The sequence below is a fragment of the Zophobas morio genome, unplaced genomic scaffold, assembly GCF_036711695.1.
Source record: "Zophobas morio isolate AGI-343-1 ecotype UQ-CSIRO unplaced genomic scaffold, CSIRO_AGI_Zmor_V1 ptg000011l, whole genome shotgun sequence".
In the NCBI taxonomy this organism is placed as follows: domain Eukaryota; kingdom Metazoa; phylum Arthropoda; class Insecta; order Coleoptera; family Tenebrionidae; genus Zophobas; species Zophobas morio.
Genome location: NW_026972116.1, coordinates 10,683,233 through 10,706,610, shown reverse-complemented (window position 1 = coordinate 10,706,610; position 23,378 = coordinate 10,683,233). Strand labels below are relative to the sequence as shown.

At 34.1% G+C, this 23,378-nt stretch overlaps 1 protein-coding gene across 1 annotated transcript in view; it reads right to left on the bottom strand.

The window, feature by feature from the left end:
• Positions 1–23,378, bottom strand: part of LOC135126905 (disintegrin and metalloproteinase domain-containing protein 10-like) — a 271,695-nt gene that overhangs the window by 49,784 nt on the left and 198,533 nt on the right. Inside the window, exons 4-5 of the mRNA XM_064053121.1 lie at positions 14,604–15,218; positions 9,755–9,895 (exon numbers count right to left, since the gene is read on the bottom strand). Of these exons, the coding sequence (XP_063909191.1) occupies positions 9,755–9,895; positions 14,604–15,218 (756 nt within the window). The remainder of the gene's footprint in view (positions 1–9,754; positions 9,896–14,603; positions 15,219–23,378) is intronic.

The window sequence follows — 23,378 nt, the reverse complement described above, 5'->3', positions numbered from 1 at the left end:
AAGCTTAGCTTGTGAACATGAATGAAAAGAATTATATAAAATGTTTGGGCACAAAGCAAATCTTAGAAAGTCCAATATAGACTTGAACTAGATATTACACAAAATAATATATGCACTAATGCAGTAAGTGACACTGACAAGAATTTGTTTAGGATAGGTTAAATTGTATAACGTAGTTTGTAAATAAAACTATTCTCCACAAAACGGTTTTTGAACATAATTTGGATACTTATAAGAATTTTCTTGGCTTATATATAGCTTCATTTAATAGAAACATAAAGGCCTTGCCAAAATAAAGATTTTGGTATTTTGTCACTCAAGCAATTTTGTCGATGTTCCACAAGCTTATTTTCTCTTGGCCTTTTAGAAGAATAGGACACGATTAAGTATGTGTAATCGCAAGATTATTTTTTGTGTAGTATTTTCCACTTGTCCTCTTACAACAATATAAGCTTTCCTTGGAAAAATTTTCAACTCAATTTTAGTCGGAGAAATTGTTTTCGACTATCTGAAAAACTAATCGAAATGAGTCCTCTTAAAGCAAAATAGCCACGTGTAAAACTTTCATTTGACTTCGTAAAATCTATCTATCGGTTTTCCTGGGCTCTTACAACGATATACAACCAAATGAATTTAAAATTACAGCGAAATTAAAACTAACTGAATTATGTAACTTAAGTGTATGTAATTACCGTAATATTCTTTTGAAATATGGAGTGAAAATGAAACATCGTCATCTATGCTGGAGATCAATATCTAGTGAATAATTAACGTACGCAGTAATGAAAAGTGTGTAATTTCATGCTATTATCCACACATTATTATTTCGTAAGGTATCATCACACTGAAAACACGTTAATGCAACTGGTAAAACTAGCTTCAAACTCATTATTAATTACACAAGTAGTAACATTTTCAACGTTACAGTACAAAGTTCTATTATGTTAATGACGTCTTGAAAGTAGCTATTACAAGCGGCAAAAAATCACAAATAATAGTCTCATTTCCTCATTATAACACAGCATTTTAATTCGCTGCTAGTTAGCATTCTGAAAAGTTTCACTTTATTTACATTCAAATTAGCTCTTCGCTCTCAACACAAAACACTGTAGAACACCAGAAGTAAAAATTCAACACAGTATTTCATAACTCGCTCCAATCCCTGATAACTCGAAATTAATGTTATCGATTTAGCTGCCACGAGGGAGATAAATTCGCCATTAACCTAATTCTTTAATTCAAGTTTCCTCATAGCTAACTTAATTCTATTATCCGTTTTTGGCGCAACGGCAAAAACGATGCTTTTTTTTAAGTGTAACTCTGCTGTTTATGATCTCGATAAAATTTTAATATGGTAATTCTCCACTTCTAGGTACCATCTGTTCGTAAAAACGCCTGAGGCTAGGGCTTCATCATTGTCTTACTTAAAGACTTTTGATGGCCAACTTTGGTTCGTAACTCTCATCATATTTGCGATTCTAACCATGGCGGTTTGGTTGACGACGAAGTTTTTAAACTCAGTTTGCCGAATCGAACGAACAGTTTCAGCACCATCATGCTTCCTGGGGATAGTTTCGGGATTCATAAACCAAGGTCTGACGTATTACATGTTTTATTGATTGGTCATTTGAACGTAAGGGGCTTTGAAGGATTTCCTTCAAGTGGGACATTTTTCAATTCTGGGACGAAACGTATAACTGGGACGAGGGTTTCGATTAATATTAGCCGCACAGTCAGTGAAAAAACATTAACACAATTCCTATTCTTTAGTCAATTACTTTATCCTTCTGTTTTATTATTTTTTTGTTATTTCAAGCTGAACTCTAATACGAAAATCTGTTTACATAAATATTTTGTCCGCAGCTCGTACTTTATTTCTAGAAATATAGAAGTAGTTTATGAGTATGATGATTATATAAATAATAATATTCACTGCTACGACTCTAACAATAAGAAAACAAAAATATTTAAAATTAAAGGCTGCATATTGTTCACGTATAAGAAGCCCAATATCAACACTCTTCGGATGAAACATCCCGAAGAGTTTTACGTTTTTAAAAGACCCGCAAGTGTGAGTATTTTTATCCTCAGCAAGGATTCAGTCGCAATTTGTTATTGAATCGACTCAGCATATTATCGTCAGATCTTTTATTACAAAACGGAAGCTGGTTGGAATAAGATTTCTTTATAAAATGACTGCAGCGACCTCAGTTAAAATAACGTTGTATGTTGTGAATAGTCTCTTAAGTATAACAATGTAACATTTGAACTTCTATTGTGGAATACATACGAATAGGCTTTGTATTAAGCATACTTATTCCATTAACTAATCTAATTATTTAGGTTGCATTGTAAATTGTAATATACTGTTTGGATAGTTCAATGTGATTCTGATTATATTATTCTCTAGTGTTATGAACGAAGTTATGAACTAATAATACATTTGCTCCCTTTTTAATTTTTTCCATTTTCCATAATATATAATACGTTCCATTCTAAATGAATTCAAAAGTTATTTAAAAATTTATTATTTATCTTTTATCCTTTCAATAGAGGATACATTTCCGCCCAAATCTGAAACACAAAATAATACAGTTAGTCCAGTCAAATTAGCGATCAACCTCGGAATGAGAGATAATAAGCTGAATTTTCGTATATACCTTCATTTTAACGTTCTAAAAGTTGTCTCAAAAGTCTCATAAAATCTCGTGTCTGCGTCGTAAGTTATTCAAGGTCAAAGGTCAAGAAAAACATTATTTTGCGATTATCTCGGTTTCTATTGCTCTAATGATGTTAACACCTATTACCATAATTGTAGAGCACAAAATTTGGGACAAATTTTATTTGAAACATTTTTTGATACACTTAATCGTTTTTGAGATAGAGGGCAGTGGGCGCGCAGCGTTCATCCATACATACTGTAATGCAATCAACCGTGAATATCTGTGAATACTACCTTGAATTTTGAAAAATTTGTATTATTTGTCAGTTAATACATTGCATTTAATAACATTTTGCATATTTTCAATACATTTATTTAATGATACTTACCTACTTTGTATAATTAAAAACTCTTTAAATGACATATTTATTGTAGGTATATCTTAGGTTAGATTATTATATATCTTAAAGTTATATTAATTTTTTCAAAGTAAATTTTAAGGAAGTAAAACGAGTTAATATATTTTAATTTTATCTTTATTCAGCAGCTGTACATTTCTTACGATTGAAATTGAATTGCAGTGAAAATCTATAAATTTTTAATAATTTAAAGAACAAAAGTATCAATTTTCTTCTTCTTCACCGTCATCTTCTGGACGTTCGGGAATTTCTGTTTCATCGTCGTCATCTTCGGTGCCCTGAATTGTTGTTTCCAGACCTTCCAGTTATAATCATGATAGAAAAATAAGTATTTAAAAACTTACACATTTTAAAGATATAAATAAATTGAGATATACAATAAATATTTCATTAAATGAGTTTTTAATTACACAAAGGAGGTAAGTATTATTCTATGAATATATTGAAAATATGTAAAATGTTATTAAATACAATGTATTAATTGATTAATAATACAAATTATTCAAAATTCAAGGTAGTATTCACAGATATTCACGGTTGATTGCATTACAGTACGTATGGACGAGCGCTGCGCGCTCACTGTCCTCTATCTCAAAAACGATTGAACGCATGAAAAAATATTTCAAATAAAATTTGTCCCAAATTTTGTGCTCTACGATTATGATAATAATTGTTAACATCATTGGAGCAATAGAAACTGAGATAATTGCAAAAAACTGTTTTTCTTGACCTTTGACCTTGAATAACTTACGACGCAGACACGAGATTTTATGAGACTTTTGAGACAACTTTTAGAACGCCAAAATTAAGACGTATACAAAAATTCAGCTTATTGTCTCTCATTCCGAGGTTGATCCCTTTTTTATGCTAAAATGACTGGACTAAGTATTCTGTTACAACCTAATAAAAATTATTAAATAAAATGGAAGGGACCCTCTAAACGATAATACATTTTATAGATTCACTACGGGAAAAGCAGTATTTTCTTAAAATCATTCTTTCCGATACAAAACTCAAACAACCGAAATTTTTATTTTTACTTTCTCTTAAAAATACACATCCCTGACGTACTAGAACAAGAATCAATCTACTCCTATAAATATTTGAACAGAAATTCAAAGACGGGCGTCTCTATTATGTTACAGTTCGTTGTTATGTAATATAAGGTATAAGACAAATCAGTGTTCAAAAGCTGCATTTGTACTCGTTTCCAATTGGTTGGGCACATCAATTCTAGTTCCACAATTTAGGATCCAATATCTGTGTTTATAATTACGGCCCCTAGACATTTGATGAAAATCCCATTCACCATAATTAATATGCTTTCCAGGTTTCGACCTAAAATTGTCAAGTTATTCGGGGCGAATGCAAGTGATGTTTGCTTTAATACTGGGGGTGGTGCTATATTCTGCCATGAATGCCGTTTTAGTTGCTCAACTGGCTGTTTTTGACATTCCCTTTCCATTCACATCATTGGATGATGTCGCAAACAAGCGTACACATTCGCTTTGTCTACGATCAAATAGTTTCGTTTACAATAACTTTACGGTAAGTAGACTTAAATAAATCAACAACCGACTTGGCCGGGCGCTTAATTAATTGAAGCGGAGTAGGGCTCCACTCGCAGTATGTAATAACTTGTAATTATGATCTTCTGTTTTAGAACAAAAATAAAGACGTACTTCCTCGGTGGCGCAGTATATTGAACGGACGCAACTGCAGGGATATTATTTCTCAAGAGAATTTAGCTTCAATTTTGTGTAACGAAGCGGTAGTAATACTGGAGAATCGGGCGGTGATGGATATGATATTGAAAAATTATGATATACCGTGCAAAGTAATGAACAACCAGAAAAGATTATTCGAGACGGGAAATTCCTTTCTGTTGATGAAAGGTTTCGAGTATAAGGAACTAATAAACAATATGTGAGTTGCTGATGGTCTCTTTAAATAGAATAGAAGCGCTTGCCTTTGTAGCGTGTTTTGCATTACACGTTCGCAAAAACATGAAGTTTGAAATATTCTTGCACGATATAAAGGACACTTCAACAGACAGGAAGACGTGTTTGACATATTTGAAATCCCAAAGTGATGCAAAAGGAACCTTAAAATTTAAACGACAATAAAAATTAGTACTGCTGTTAGGATAATCTCCCTCTTAATTGTTCTACTCTTGTAACTGAGATAAAAATGTTTTCAAACGGCACCTATTTAAACTTACACTTACAGATTTCAAGGTTAAATTAGGATGAGATCTAAGCGTGACGTCATAACTGCATTTGATCGATTCTGGATGTGAGACGTGAGAAGTAAAAGTACAGTTGTCAGAAAAAAAGTATTTCAGAATCGGAAGTGACCCTGGAAGTTCAATTTTACAGTATGTTAGAGATACTCATTTATATTGGAAGCTGTTAAACCATATAGGGTCGAGTATTCGGCCCAAAAATAGTTTAGATATATGTATGCACTAAGGGCAGAGCATTCAACCGGATATGTAAAAACATTTATTTTCTGTTGTTACTGGTTTTTCACCCTTTTGGCCTGACGTTTCGTCATCAAATTTATCAGAGTGATGATAACTTTTCCTTTTGAGTCTACTTTCTCGTTAAATTTTAACTTCTTCTAAATATATACATTTGGGTTAAAATATGTATAAAGTCATAAGCAGCAAAAAAAGAACTTAAGATATCAAAAAATCTAGTGTTTTTTTAAGTTTTAAAATTAAAAAGTTTAAGGTCAAATTTTTTTTCTAAAAACATTTCGAATAATTATTAAATTATAAACAACACCGAACGATAAATGGGTGTGTTTCGGAAAAAATTGAAATTTTACTTTAGCACGAATCTGCCAGAAGTAATTATAACGTTACAGGGCTTAAATCAAGCGTCAATTGTCAGTGCCAGTTTGCATGTTCTTTTTAGATATTTTTGTTTTGTAAATATTCGATTTCGGAAGTTCAATTTTAAGAGGTCCAAAAACGCAGTTTTTGCAGCAATACAACATACTATTTTTTTTTTCAGCCGCTTTTACTAACCAAACTTCAAATTCGTCAAAAGATAAAAAAAATTAATTAGTTTTTAGTGAAGTGATAATATCCGATGTATCCATGCCGAAGTTGGTTAACTAAAGCTCGACCTCAAATTATTTTTTGTTTGTGTACAAAAATAAATACTTTCTTTACAGTTACCAGGGTGATCCGAACAATCCTGCGTTAGCCTCATTTTTTTACGAAATACTATGAAAATATGGTATCTTATTCAAGCTTTTGAGTACAAATTATTTCCTTCATTAACACAATGAAATCTAAATATGTTAAAATAGCGTCATTCCGAGAATCACTCAAGGGCAAAAAAAAAATCTTAAAGCAACCCAAGAAATAAACTCGCTGAATTTCTGATGCATGTTTAATAAACACCTTGTACAATCCGCAAGTTAATGACTAATCAATGAAGTACTTTAAGTAGCGAAAACTCCTTTCAGATTGTCCAGTTTGATTAATGTTGTAAGAGCCTTTTTCTTTCCAATAAAATTTTGCAACATTTAATATACCGCGTGTCTGGAAAATGGCAAATTAACTCTTCAGAACGTTATATACGAGGATTTCGGGAGTCCCGAAAAAATAATAAAAAAATTCTTTATGATGTAGATTACGAAAAAAACCTAATTTTATAAAAGTAAAATTGGCAACACTGCACACGTGAATACCGTCGGCCTATTTTCTGGTTTCTTAGTAGAGTGCTTTTCTCTAAAAGGTACATGGGCGGAGTCAGAGATCTGCGTGTGGAAGTTGGCGGGAATAGATGATACTATAGACAGTGGCGTATCTTTTGGATATTGAATCTGGGGCCAATGTTATGTGGTACCAGAAATCACAGCCAAAAAAATGGAAACACAAATTTATTTTGTGAAAATGTCTTTCCGATGTTATAAAATCATAGGCGTAACAATTTTTTCCCAAAAAATCAAACTATACACTCACAATAAACCAAGAAAATTCTCCAAGGAGTTCTCTAACGCCAGACGCCACTGAAGATGAATCACCACGTGCTGGATTCTTTCACCCCGCAATGCCGAACCAAATTTCGTTTCTGCGCACGTTTATTGGTGTGTACCTTTTACAGAAAAACACTCTAACGATGGTGACTGAAATCCACCTTCGCTTTATATCAGGCAAACATTGTTGTCAAATGGAATTTTATCAAATTATTACAAAAACAACACAGCCATATCTTTGTGCATTCTAACTGAAATGGTAATTAAACATGGTCATGGGCAAGAGAAATACTAACTAAAAGTTTTATTACTAGTTATTGTGATAATGAATGTGTAGTTTAGTTGTTAACCTTAGCAAAAGAACCAATTTTAAAATCATTAAAACTCCACCAAAATGTGAGAAAGAATTTTTTTACTATTTTTCCCAGACTCACCAGTTGATTGTTAAGAGCGTAGCGGAGAGTTAATCCGCCATTTTCCAGATACCCGGTATAACGTCTAGATAGTAATCAAGTGATGAGTGTCCTTATAGTGACGCGCTGTGACCTTGAACTGTCAAAATTATTACATATAATTAAAAAAATTGAAAAGTTGAGTGACTCCTCTTTTGAGCGTTTGTTTCCCTCTACTAACCGATATGCCTCCGGGCGTTGGTAATTGATGTGTTTATATTTGCATAAAAGGTTATTATTCAATTTGGATTTTTTTGTGAAAATCTGGATGCCTAGGGGAAACTGAAGGCGGATTCATAAACCATAAATACAAGAATATGTTTATGTAAATGGAATTTTTGATGAAAAATTTGAGGTGACATTATCGAAGTGTTTTGTTTTTGTTTAGTGGTTTACCCTTTATACGATATTCCTAACATACATATGCAATTTAACAACAATCGGTGCAGTAGTTTCCTAAATTATCTCCAACAAAATACACAAACACAGACAGACAGGCATACAGACAGATAGACAGACAGACGACAGACGAAAACGAGAAATCCATTTTTTCGTAGTCTAGGGGTCTCGACATATTGAGAAAACATGAAAGTAGCCATTTGTTCGATGTACCCTATTGCAATACATCGTTATCTCAGGTTCGAGAAAAAAGTCATCAATGCAAAAAAAAGAAACAAAACAGAAACCAGGAATAACACGTGCTATCTGCGTTATTTTGAATATAATATAGTCGTCAAATTAATATATCGATTTTGTCAAGAGTTAAAAAAATATTTCTTTTTTTTTATTGGGTGCAATTTGTGGAATAATTCAAATGAGAGATTTCTCGACTCCTATGCCATTTAAAATATCTTACCTATATGTCATGTTTTGACATGTCAAGGTCACAACACACCACTAAAGGAATGATCCGCATGATTTTACTACAACCAGTTTCAAAGACGTTCTCCTCTTCTAATAACATAAATAGACTCTCGCGCCATATACTAGAATTATTCAGTTAAATTTTTACGTAAGTGCTGTAAAAAAAATATGATAAATTAGTGCCTTTAAGTGACTTTAAAATCGGCCAAGGTTTCGTAAAATTAATTCTCTTAATTCTCGTACGTTAAACTCTCATGAAGTATAGGACAGGGTTTAATGTTCGATATCTAGTAGGCCATGGATTTTTAAAATCACCTGGTGCGCATGGCTTACTAGATATCAAAGATTGTATAATAAAATAACGAGCGATTAATTAAAGAACACCTCTAGTTACTTCTCGATGCTCAAATAAATTGAGGTTAGATCAACAATTTGAATAGTGACAGATCCAGTCAGTTGAATTAAAAACGGGACAAGACAGACGTTTCAGAAGTGACAGAACGGGTATGACACTGACAGTTCTGTTGTGTAATTACGATGCTAGCTGCGCCATACGTTCACAAAAGCATTTGTACATCAAGTAGTAGCTTGAGGTGTTTTATTTTTGATCGCACGTTATAACTTTCCTCATTCGTAGTTTCCAAGAATTTACAATTATATTTACTATAGGAACCAGCTCTAATATCAAATTTAAAAATTCATTCACCACCTGTTGAGTTTCATTGATAACTTGCTGGAAATATATCAAAATCTATGTTAAATGATTACGACATGATGATAAATAAGGCTATTTTCAAGTACATCATCATGATACAATTGCTTAACCTTCACTAAATTGTACACTTAACAGAGGTTTTCTTGACTTTGCTTCTTATTTTGCATTTGAAATTATCCTCAAAATGAGTCTTACAACAATGGGCAGCATTTGACAAAACCACAAAGCATTCACTATCAAATTTTGTAATATTTTCTACTCGCTTTTTTAAAAAGATGGCGGCTTAATTTTAATAGGTAACAACTTTAGTGTTATTAGTGATTTGTCTAAAATTTCAGGGTACAGAAAATGCGCAGCACTGGCATTCTCCAAAGATTGGAATACATCTGGATCCGAAGAGAGAAACTAATCAACATAAACCTCCCTCAATCACCTCAAGTAAACCTGGATCATATCGGAGGCATTTTGGTCATGTATTCCGGCATGATGCTAATTAGCCTTTTAGTGCTCGTGTTCGAAATCTACCATTTCCGGTATACACACCCTATCGATTTCATTGTTTACACAAAGTAGAATTTTGATCGACCTCTCAACATTCACACTCATCGCCATTCGCTCTCCGTAAATTATTTATGAGCACCTCACTTACCTGAGAAAAGTTCAAGAAACTTCTCGACGCCATAATTGTTGGGAAATCTGTAGAGGGGATCCCTTAGAGCGTCAGTTGTATGCACTTTAATTCGCTTCACCATAAAAGTTATATTGTCCGATTTGCCGTCCTGGTTGAAATCTGCAACCAAAATAATAATGTACAGCTTGTGCCACAATAAAAACCGACTCGAAGAGTGAACCGCTTGTATTATTATTGGCTGCATAAATATGAAGCTGGGAAACAGGAATTTATGGCGACAAGTTCGTGTTGGCAACATGAAATTTTAAATAACTGAAAGTCGCTTGATCGTGGCCATTTAAACTGGAGAAAGAATAGGATGTATTTGTTTTACGACATCTAATTCTCGAAATGTTGTCCAATTTATCTTGTCTCCTCGTGCTTGCGGAGGAGAACCTTATGCATAATAAGAGCCGAAATGGTGTTATCGGGGCATTTCCGGGAGGACCGCATTAAATTACCACGTATCAAAATTGACATGTCACCACAAAGCTGAAAAAGTGTTTACAGTCCTATTTCAGTAATAGATTTTTTGCCTTCTGCGGCAAAATTTAGAATGCGCTTTTTAAGGTAATGTACCACCCCTAGTCATGGTGATTTTAAAATCTGGTAAAACGTTCTTGAATTAAGTGTACGATTATTGAAGTAGGTAACGCCTGAGATTTTAGACCATCTTCTGAATAAATTTTGGTAGATATAAATAAGATGACATCAACCAATACTAAGGGGTTCTCAAGTTGGCGATCGAGATGTATGTTTATTTTCAAAACCAATTAATGGATTCAAAAACAAAAAAGGTGTCATACAGTATACTTAAATCTGTTGATGGTAGAACTAGATCACGTAACTATTGATCTAAGGTTGGTGTATTCAGTCTGTAACGTGTGAGAATTTTTAGTCCGCCTCTGTGGTGTACACCTCACAATGAAATTAGTAACGGTTTCCAGAGTTTCATTTTATTTAACTTGCGCATATGAATCATATCCGTGTTTCGATTTAAGCCAACTCCTGTTAAGTGTAAAATATACCCCGCTGATAAATTGTAGCGTCCGAAGGGAATTAAAAGTGTGATTTATTATAATATGGTAGTGACAAGGACGTGTTTTTTCTGGTGTTATTTAAAATCGCGCCGGAGAAAATTTATTTCTGTTGTCACGACAGTGAAAATACAAATTTATAGACTTTAGATCGAAATATTCCGATTTATCTTTGAAAATAGTAATAATAAAAACAAACGAAATTATGGTGTGATTTTCTTTTAAAGTAAGATCCTGAAGACGAGAGCGAAAATTTAATAAAAATAATACAATGTGGTAACGGTGGAGAAAAGTGTCGTTTGCGGTGAAGTACGGAACAAACAATATTAACTTGGGTTTGTTGGCCAGTGCAGGTTTGAAATTCTCGTCTGAAAGCGTATCCGTGTTCTGTTTCACCGATCTAAAATCACAATTGTCTCTTGCCGAGTAAATATTTTATCTTATCTTGACGGATACATTCACGAAAAACTCACTTTAACTATCTGATTTGGTTTTATGGAATAGATCACATCTACATTTTCCATCCAGATCGGTTCCTGAGGATGTTTAAAACTTATTAAACGAAAAAGAGGATATTGCATCGTTAAATATGATAGACCGTTTCGTGGTTCTATCTACGCCATACAGCTAGAATTTACTATTCCAGAAATAGAAGATAACATCGATCTTTGAGATTAGTTGTTCTGTCAACTTTTTTGTCACTTCGTCTTGTTCATTTTGTTTTGTGTAAGTAGGTCTGGCTACTTCAGGATTTTTTTTTTCAGAAACTTCAAGGTTGTAAACAAGTAGTCGTCTAGCAACCTTTGAAATATCATTCTAAAAAAATTATGTTGGCAACACTAACGCGTTCTTGTTCTTATTGATCAGTTTGACATTTACTACAGTGTTAACATCATTATTTTAAAAATACATTTCATGGTTTACTAGACGCCTTTTTCTCGATCACATGATAGATTACATTAGTAATCAACTTCTAAGTGAATTAAAGGAAAATCAAAAATTATTTCCATTACTGTAAAGAAACGACGTTATTCCAGAGGATTACTCTAACCTCATTTGCATATACAGTGTCTTTTTTGTGTGTTTTATTCGCAAGCATGATTTATACAGTTGTATTTTCAGCCTTTATATGGAAGCATTAAGGAAATTCGGTTTGAATGGCAGCGTAGAAAAGCGGCTCGTGCGAAAAGATTTAAATGGAAATTCCAGGTTATTACACTGTTGTTCTTTGGCATACACAATAATTAAGTCTGGCAATTCCATTTGACCTCGGTTCAAACATAATGTCTCAATACGTTAATCGACTACGAATAAATTGCGAAAACTGGGGAATTAACTGAATGAATCGAAATCGGTATTAAACAAAACGCCGTTTCATTCTCCTTATTAGCAATTTGTAAAACGGAAAAGATTATTAATGGCAGGCTTTCATAAACACGGAGTATATTTGACTGGCTGAATGTAAATCCGTCCTAAGCTTTCGCCAACACATTCTGACTACGTTGAATAAAGTCACCTATTGTTCCACTTGGTTTAATTAAGTTTAATAATAAAAAGTAAGAGCATGGATAATAACAATATGGAGATGCTTCGAGGAGCTGCTTTATTATTCAAACTGTGAACTCTGAAACAAGTCTGCACGGGCATAAATATAGATTCTCAAATGTTTCCTATGGGAAATATACAAAACCTAAGGTGAGACACAGATTTTCCGAGAGGATAGATATCCTTCTTCGTTTTCGCTATATTAACACCATTAAACTGTATCTTGCTGCACTATAAATTGAAAGCAAATAGTAAATAGTATCTATTCCAAGCAAGAACATTTTGTATGCTTAAGATTTGTGCAAACAAACAAGATTGGAGTTGGTTTAATACCATAAACGTGCTCATATGCAGCGCTGCATAGAGCAACGAAGTTGAATCAGTAGTATTTCAAGTACGTAAAAGGCTTTCAACTTTGGAATTTGCACAAATCTAGTCCGCTTTGAACAACATGTATGTACATAGTGTTCATTTTACAGAAAATTAATGACTTCTTGTTTGAAGTACAATGAGAATTTGGCGACATACCTTTCTACCAACATAAGCGGCTAATTACTTTTGTTCTGTAAATCAAGTTTAGAACCATATGAATTTAAATTAAGTGCATTAACTCAGAAAGCGGACGTGGAGATGATTTTTTAATTTCTTTATTTACAAACAAAAAATGTTTATTGTTATTATTTATTGCAAGTTATATGCTAATTATTTTATTCGGTGATGGATTTTTTTGTTAAAAATTTGATGCTTTGACTAATAGTATAGTACAGTTCCAATGAATGGAGGGAATGCAGTAAGAAAGGCTCACGTCATTTCCGTAAAATTCTAACTGGTGACGTCATCTCGAAAAAATAATAAGTAAAAAGCATCTACTTCGCTGCTACTAGTTACAAGTTAAGTGTGACAAACTCTTCTGCTAGTTTATGAGCTTACAAGAAATTAATATTTGCTTCACGAAAATATATATAATGCATGAGTTTAAAACAATGGAGGGATTAATTAAGAAAGAATACGAATAGACCCTCTAAATAAAAAACTTTTGAAGTGACGTCATGAAAATTTTAGTGGGTATGAATAAGCAAATTCCGGTTAACCAATTGAATGGCTGATGATAACCTCAACATGTGCTAAATATCAGAACGATTGGTTTAGTAGTTTCCACGACGAAATTAGATATAAAATTTTGTTGAACGTTTTATTTTTTTAAATCTGTACAGGCAGGTTTTAAAATATGAGTGCACTGATAAACCATAACTGTAAATGCATAATATTTAACACATTTTAAATATGATTTATTTAGCAAAAGTTTGAGTTAACATTACCAAAATTACATTTACAAATTTCATGTACAATTTTGAACCTTTTCCAAAAATGTAGACATCTAGATAAGATAAAAAATAAGGGAAGATTAATAAAACACGTGCAGAACCACATTATTTTCCAAAAAATAAATAGAACTTACCTAGGAAAATTTTGAGATGACGTCATCAAATTCTTTGTGGATATGAACAAAAAAATTTTGGTTAGCGTTAAACATCTACACGACACCCGAAATTCCGCAGCAATCGGTCCAGTAGTTTTGGAGATTACGTGTGTAACAAGCGCGTCAAAACACATGCGAGACCGACAACAGACGACAGACATATTATAGGATACACAGCTGAACATGGAACAGTGAAATTATTCATTCGTCAAATGGACCCTGTTACAATAATTCCCCAGCGTATGCAAGGAAAGTAAAAACATACACTGATTGCCATAACTGGTTTTCTCTACTGTGTATTCCTTACAAGCGTGTATATGAAACTGAAAGTTGGAGACTGCATACTAATATTCAACTTGTTATTATCTTAAATTTTTATCGTTGCTAGATATTATGAATGAATATAAATTCTGGCTCATGTAGTACATCCATTATGTGTATTATTATATCATAAGTATTTCAAATCAACCCCCGCCAAGTACATAATTAGATAAAAGGAGGACATATAACGTTATTCGAAAACCGCATACCCATATCCCATCTAACAAAGGAGTTATTCTATAAGAGAGACATTTTGAGACATCCGTTCCATGAACAAACGACGTTAGGTGATGTGATAAGGGCGGTGATATAATTCGAAATTTAGTAGAACTTATAAAAGGTTTTTATCTGAGAGCACCATGAAATTTCATACCGCTTTGAGTTCAAACAAGAGCCCATTCCTGAAGACCCCACATATGTTAATTATTTTCGTCAAAATTCTTACCTGTAGCTTTATAAATGGCATTCACCCTTTGGACATGCCTCGTCATAACTTCAATGCAGGCCTCCTCAGTGCCGAACTTTTGAAAAAACTGGTGGTCAGCCTGCAGGTACAGCATGCACGTCGTCTTCTTCGGATCGATGGTGGCTCTTTTATTAACGTTACGAAAAATAAGACCCGAGATGTCGACATTAGTTCTATTAGTAGTAATCAAGTCGAGCTCTTCATCAATAGGCTGATTTAGATCGAACGGTGGCGAAAAAGAATGTTTCGTTTTATTCGGATGCCAGAAAGTGGAGTCATCGTAAGGGAGTTTCGCTTCGGCCTCTAGCAGCCATCTTTTGCTCCTACGCTCTGAATGATTTTCTTTATCTAGCGTGTTTTCGTCCAAATTGTTTAAATGCAAGCGCTGGGAGGCGCACGGAACACCCTTGCGTAGATCTCGAACGTCCGACGATTTGTACACGATGGAGTGAAATGAAGAGGGTTGTTTCGTTTCGTTCGGTGAGAGGTAACGACTAACGGGTTCTACGTGGTAATCCTCGATAACTGTGGAAATCGTGCCTTCGAATAGTCCATCTTTCGTGATGATGCCCTGTACAGATGCCGATTCGTCATCTGAAACAAAAATATATTTAGTAATATATATTTCAAGACAATCTGGAAACATCAGCTAGATTGACGAGCTTTTAAGCATAAACAAAATCGAAAAAATGTGCTGTTAAGGTTGCATCACAAGTAGAGTCTAAGTTACACTAAGGTCCGGATTACAGAAGCACTTATTTAATCATTAATCTAATCACGCAATTAATCAATCACGTGTTCAACTTTGAGCAATCGAATGCTCAGATAGACGGATTAATCCAATATTGAAGTTCAATTCGAATTAAATATTTAATTCACCTGTCAGAGATCGTACTTAAGGTTTATTAAAGTTCTAATAAACAAATGAGTCTTATTTTGCGCATTTTCTAGGTTAGACTTAAATCCTACAAGTTATTAGTATAGATCTTTGTTTACACTGTGCCCTGTTTCCTTGGACAAGGACTTTGTAAGGTATCCCTCTTTACACTGTTTTTTCTCACTCACAGCCGACGAAATTTAATTATTAAGAGAAATCGATAGAAAGAGATGATCCTGACCAAGAATTTACCGTTAACAATGAACTTTCTGTCTGGAATGTTCAATATGGTTTTTTCAAAATGTAGTCACGGGGTCACTTTGTACGTTTTAATGAAACACTTCACTAACAATATACGTCGGTGCAAATTTTCAATTGTGCAGCTCCCAATGACATGGATCGCTCAAACATTTTTCACTAGATAACTCCTAGTATAAATTTCGACTTTTTGTTCGTTTTTAAAGTGACGGTAAAATGCCATTCATCGAACGTCCGTTTCAAATAGAACAATGTACATCCGGACAGTTCGATGGAAATATTTCTATTCAGTAGGCTATCAGGAATAGCACATGAGTTGAGAGAATAGTACGGATTGAAATTGTTTTGATAAATACCACTGTACGAACGAAATGGCAGCTGTATTTGTGCACCAATAGAATTATACACATTTCTACGTATTGTGATCATTTGATAAATCAACAATTACATTCTCTAAATCATATTTCATTTCTAAAGAAAACTCTTCCAACGATGTCAACTATTCTCATCTGTGATGAAATTCTGAACTTTTTACCTCTGTTAATATCATATAACAAAAAGCATTGAAGCTTTTGAGCCTATTCGTAAGAAGTGGCAATAGAATGCTTTGTGCTTGCTCAGCGAAAATACAAGCATAAAGCATAATCAGTGAAAATATTTTCTTGACAACAACAAACAATTTTAATAATGAAAATTTAACCTCTCGGGCTTTAATAAGATTAATAAGGATGACATATAAAAGATTGTGTAGCGTAATACCTAATAAATTAAATTATACCAGATCTGATTAGCCAACACAGAATGCAGATGAATTTTAGGAATGAGCATCTTTAATATAATTATAATAAATCCTCTACTTCAAAAACACAAGAAATGCCAAATGTACAGTATTCATTAATTTTCCCCGACAGGTTCCGTATACTATAACTATTTTTTATTTAGCATCTTCTCTCGGGAAAGCGCCTGTGATAAATAATTTGTCCATTTGGCCCTGTTATGTAAATCCTACACCCAAAACAGACCCGAGGCGGCACCAAACATCAATAAAATAAACAGAAATTAAAGCCGAACATAAATAGAAACTCGATAAACTGTTTGGCCATTAATGATGAAAGACTCGAGCCTTTCTTTTTCTTATTTAAATAAGCAAATTCTTTTCTATAAGAGCTTGCGGATAGAATGTCAGAATCTGAAAAACCTGGAATGATTGAAATTCAAACCTTGTTCGAGACGTCCAAAATATTTAATTCGATGACGTAGGTTGCAAGCTTGAAGGAAGGAAGTCTGTGAAGGCTTCGTTCGACGAGGGGCGGCGTTATTAAAGTGCCGGCGGTGGCGATAATAAAGCGACGGCTGCGTCTGCATGTCACGGGTTCAAATTACGTGTCATGTGTATTTACACCACTGTTGATTATGCCCATTGCTTTGTCTACATAGCTGTTTATGTTCTGTTCATATGTGTTACAATTTGTATTCACCGTGATAATAAGAATTTTTGAAATAGCGACAAATTTATAATTTGCTTGCATTTTCAGCGAAACTGCAATCAGATTTTAAATAAAGGCTACATTTCAATTAAAAGTGAAACATTCTTTGGGGTGCAATTGCTTTTACGTTATGATTAAATTTGTCCCTATCCACATACGGTTGGAATTAGCAATATTAATCTATTATGCGGATTTTGTTGCATGCTTTGTGTTCAAACCCGGCGCATCCACCAATATTCGCTAAATTCAAAATCTACAGAAAACTAATCTACGTTTACTTTGTACTTAAATCTATCACGTTTAATGCACCTGTTAAGTTTTCTGGCTTAATTAATATCCGGGAGATTTATTTTTGTTGTTGTGTCTTGGAGGCACATGCCAACGACAAGACAGTGTACCTGTATTTAATTTCTTTATTAAGTAAGTTTTCAAATTTAACGATGTTGCTTTTTTGTATAACCGGCACTTTATTTTTCTTTTTTTATTGTTGGAAAAATTTGCTGCATAAGGTTTTAATGCTTCCATTTATATACCGCTTCAAATTTCACCTTTATTTTGTTTTGCAATATCGACATTTTAAGTTTCCACTTTGAACTTTTTCATTTGAGGAGATTTTACTTCTTACAATTTCTTACCATCAGAATGTTTTTCGCTGTTAGTATGCATGTAAATCATTTGAAGTCAAAATGTTCTAGTCCACTGCTTTTTAATTTTCTTTTAAAATACTACATTTTCACTCTCTACATACATTTTAAAAAAATGTAATTTCCCAGTTCGTGTTTTCCCATAACAATGGGAAAGAGGAAGATAATGAAATTATTTAAAAAAGTGTCATTAAAAAATCTTTCAAATTTTAGAGATTTTGGTTTCTAATATTTTTGACATGCAAGTCAAAGCTAATAAGCATCAAGAGAAATCAAACCGTAGGTCGTGCCAAAAGTCAATTATTTGATGTTTCTTCCATTTTTTTTTGGTTGAAATTTTCAGCAAACCTGTTTTAGTTTCAATGTTTTTTATTTTCAAACACATTATGTACAAATACATTTCAGTAAATATACCAATTTTTTTGCGGCTGCTTCGTTGTCTGGTATTTTTATTCATATTATTTTGGTAAATTTTGTCAGAAAGTCTCAATTTTCACGTTTTTGGGCACTTGTTCAGTAGTTCTTGTATAGCTGAATAATTTTATATGGCCTATGGTTGTTTACAGACCACATTGAAACTTTTCGTGCCCACGTTTTCATGTTTTTGTGTTCAGATCATTAAAGGTTTTTTCTTCTTTTTTTTTTCAGTATTCATGTTTTCGTTTTTTCTTCTACGAAACTTTTATAATATCCATTTGCTGTTTGTATTTGTTACTCAGACATTTTTAAGGAGATTTTTTTTCGGATCGTCAATTTCTTTATCTTCCATTTTTGTTTTGTTTATGCGGTTCTTTTAGTTAAATTGTAAAAACTGTTAGCATTAATTATTGTTGGTATTTACATTCTTGTTTCTACTTTTAATAAATAAAAGTAATAAATCAATTTTATTGCTTTACTTATCTCCGATTTATTTTTTCTAGTTTCTAGAATATAAAAAAATAGACCTGTCTGTCTGTCACCTGTTGGCAATTTCAATTTAACTCGGTTTATTATAAAACAGATTCATTTGTTCGTCTTTATCAAAAACATGATGACGTAAGGTAATTTCAAAGTTTTATTAATTTAGTGTGACATACTTGTTTATATTTGGTTTAATAATAATTTATCTATAGTTTTAGCGATGCGTAAACGGGTTATTGTTAAAAATAACATTTGTGGAAGTAGGTTTTACAGTTTGTATCAGAATCTACGAATGCAACATTTTTGATTTTTTTTTTGTTACAGAACAACGATTACAGTGTTACAGTTAGTGCTAAAACACAATCTACACGGTGACTCAAAAATGGCGTACTAATGACAATTTGTTAAATCCAGCAAAGAAAAAATAATTTTAATGATCCTTGTGTCCAAATGTAGAAGACATATTACGCCTTCAAAGTTCATGTTTTTTTTTAATATTTGACCATTTTTAATTCACTACTTAGTGTTGGGTACATAAAATCGATCGGATTATTCAAATTACTTTTGGGAGTATACGTGTCTTTATCCATAGTTCTCTTCATTTTACAACATTACAAACAAATTTAAAATTGTTCAAAATGAATCTGACAATATCTGTGTACATTAATTTTTTGTTTTTTCTACGTGAACGTCAAATTGACGTTGAGTGTTTTTAAGATTCTTTTCAAACTTAGACTTGTGAACTTAATAATATACCATCGAGTTAGTGCACCATTTTTGAATCAGCCTGTATTTGCAATTGTCACAATAAATTAATTTCAATTACGTAATCATACAAATTTATTAAAGAAATATATGTTAAAGACATGGTTCGAGATGCAACGTTGTGTGCGCCTTAATAATATACATATTTTTTTATAGGATGTTAAAAACATGAATGAACCAGTTACCTTGATTTATTACACCAAATATAAGCTTCCAAGAATTCTGGCTGAGCAATGAAAGACGTCCAGTGTCAATAACTTTAGACCATTCTTTTCCCAGGAAAAAATTATATCTGATCTTTTTTAACTGTGCAAATCTTTTTTTTTTTTTGATCTGTGTAACTAACATTGTTTCGCATTGTTCCAGCAAGCATTGCCTCAAACACCAATCTTTTCTTTTTTCCAAGTTTTTTTTTCTTTACCGTCTATATGTTTCAAGTGCTTTGTATTTTAGTTTGCACTTCTAGATGTTATGAATACCAAGACTGTAGAAGTTGTCAATACATTTGTTTCATATTTTCTGATTTTGTGTTACTGTTAATATTGTCAAAAAATTACAGACTTCATCTATGTGTTGACTTCGTGTTTGTTATTGTCTGCTAAGGTACATGTTAGGACACATTCTTTTAGAGCTTATTTCTCTTAATTCATTAATGTATCACCCATACCCCGCGACTGTCTGATTCGAGCCCAATATGTTACGAAAACACATTGTCTATATTTGGTTTGGAGTCACCATGGTAAGAAACGGATTAACAATAATACGAATGCATTGATAAAGGTTGTGTTAGTGAGTTTTCCCATTTGAGAATGTTTAGACTAATATTATTTCAGCACGGAGACGTCCAACAAATTCCAGCATGTGTAGTGTAATACTAATAATAAAGCATTGATGTGTATCGTTCTTGAGATTTAATCAATAAAAAGATATAATTGATAACAGCACTAATCATAAAAAAAGCAAAAAACCCCATGCGACATTCGAACGTATGTAATTTTCGCGTTTACATGCAATAACCTTGCGGGAACTCCGTTAACACTAGTATAAAAGGTTATTGAGGGAATGATGTCACATTGGTGAGAGGGAAGATTAGTCAAATTTTGGTAAACATTTTACCATCTATTTATATATAGTCCTAATGTACATACAAAATTTGACAACAATCAGTTCACTAGTTTCGGAGAGTATTTGTCTTTATAAAAATCGACACAAACGGACATATAGACACGAAGATCCTTGGGAGGACTTGCGCCACTCCCTGCCTTTCCTGCTGCCAGGCCTTAAGGCGTGCCCCGAAGGGCGAACCCTTCATCAACAAACTTTTCATTATCCCCTCGAGTCCTGCACCACATGGGGGTCAACGCCGGGGTTCGGCATTCCCCGATGGTGCTTGGCGCCCGCCCCGAGGTATCAGGCTTTGTTAGTTCGAGGGGGCACCTCGATTAGATAGGTACTGGTGAACCCCTCGCCATTGCCCCGTTACCTTGCTTGTTGTGGATCGTCTGGGCCACCACCCAGCCCGGTCTGACGTCCTTTGCTAGCTACCCAGGCAGTACCTTTGGAGGTTGGGTTGGTTGACTTGATTGGGGGCGAAATAAATTTCCGCCACATTCCCCAACTGTTGAGTTGACTCGCTTTGGACAACTTACTACCCGTATAGCTCCTTTACCCGAAAATAAAGCCTTACCAGAACGCAAGCGTTCCGTCACGGGTCGGACTTTTTCACGCTTTCACGTACCAGATTCCGTGTGGAGTTGGTCCCCTGTGGGGACTATGCAATGCTCTGCAATGGGCCCCTGAATTGAACGGGTACTGATGAACTTTAGTTAGTTAGTGCTGCCTTCGAAACTTAGTAAACTTCGCGCCCGTGACCTGCAGTGACAGGTAGCTTAGTTGACCGATTGTATAAGGTTTCGCCTCCAGTTCGAACCGATACTCACAGCTCTCCCTGAAGATTACTAACGCCTTCTCGCCTCCCATACGGTTAAGGCTACTCACAACTTTCTGAGCCTAGTGCCCATCCAATTCGAAGGGCCGGACTAAGACACGTCGTGGGCCCGGTAGCCAGTGGTGGGAGCTGGAGATGCTCTTCCTGGGCACGTGGATACTAAGGCGTGTTTCCTTTTGGCCCGTCCATGGCGGGTCCGGATGCGAACATCGCCCCCGCCAGCGCGTGCCTCCGGCTTTCTCAGCTCCTTGGTCGCTCTAGAGCCTGTCACCAGCCGGGACCGATTGGCAAAGTACTCGGTACCATATTTTCAACTCGGTTAAGCGAGACTGAAGGCTTGTATCACGCGAGGGTGGGAGTTGACATTGAGCAAGAGAGGCTGTGTATCCGCTTCTTTGTTCCATAAAGTATGTCGTTCCGGTAACTGTACCGAGGGATCATACTGCCCCTTTCACGTTCCCCTTACGGAGGTAACGCTTACCAACCCTAGTTTCCTAGTGCCAAAGGAGCCAGGCGGGATAGACAGAGGAAACAGGACATCACTCTTTTCTTAATTTAAGGGTCATGATAAGTCGAGAAAACAGGAAACTGGCAAGTCGCCGAATGGACTCAACGACTATTCTTCCTTATCGGGAAGTAATAATTTTCATGATTTCTGGGCACATGTGAATCAAGTCATTCAATCCATTTGCACGTATATATCTATGTATAACAAAATAAGTGAAAAATAATAAAAGTCTATGCACAAAGTATACAATATGTCACATTCAACAAAAAAATTAGTAGGATTCCCTATACGAAATTGGCAAATTTGCAATAGTGAGCAGAAAAGTAAACGAAATGAAGATTCTGAAGAATAGCTGGAAATAAGGTGGATGAGATTTGATCTAGAGAAAAGGTGGACTTTAGTTGAGACGATAATGTTCTATATGTTAAAATTTCGATGACGAAAAAATGTCTAAAATTGTGAAAAAACAAGATTCCTTTTTCCAAGCTGCCCCTTTTACAATTCCACCCACCAGTAACACATATCTACTTCAAAAAGCTGCCAACTGAAGTGGCAACCAGGTACTAATCAGTTAATTATCATTAACAATAATTCGTTTCAAATTAAATACTTAAATTTTACATTTCTGCTGAACGCTAAATTTATATATTTGCTAAGTGCAGCAAATGTCATATCTAATGTACAGAAGAATTTACAATGAAGTGATTCTTTACGCTTAAGGAGGTTCAATTATTTTCACTAAAAAATTCATAAAATAGAAGGATTACAACAAGCCCAAAATTGGTCATCATCGTCCTCCTTCAGGCGATTAATGTCAATTTTGTACAAGACACTAATAATTACCACTTGACTTGCTAAGTTTTAACCTAGTTCCAAAAGTGCTAACTGTGCCTCGATAATGTACATAGAAGTACATATTTATTAATGTTATTATATTCTTTCTACAACAGTTAATTTTTCCGACCACCAAGGTGTTTGGTTTATTACAGGAAACAGTTTCGTAGATAGTGAAGAAATCAGACTACAAAAATCTATATCATCAAATTTATCCTATAGTTATTGTACAAAAACTGGATGGCCCATAATTAACTCTAAAAGAAAATTAAACCAAAAATGTAATAGTAATTCTAACATTAATGCCAATGACTTTAATGTATTCTTTAATAGAGTTTCTAGTAAGTGACGAAATTTGAACCTAAAATTGTCGCATAGTTTCGCAAGTAATTATTCGCAGTTTTATCGTTCACAGGTTCACTTATGAGATTCGCTGGGTACGAAAATTTGTAAAATAGCACTCTGAAACTCGAAGAACTTTTGTTGTAAAATTAATTACGAGTTTACCTGTCCTGCGAACAAAATTTAAACAA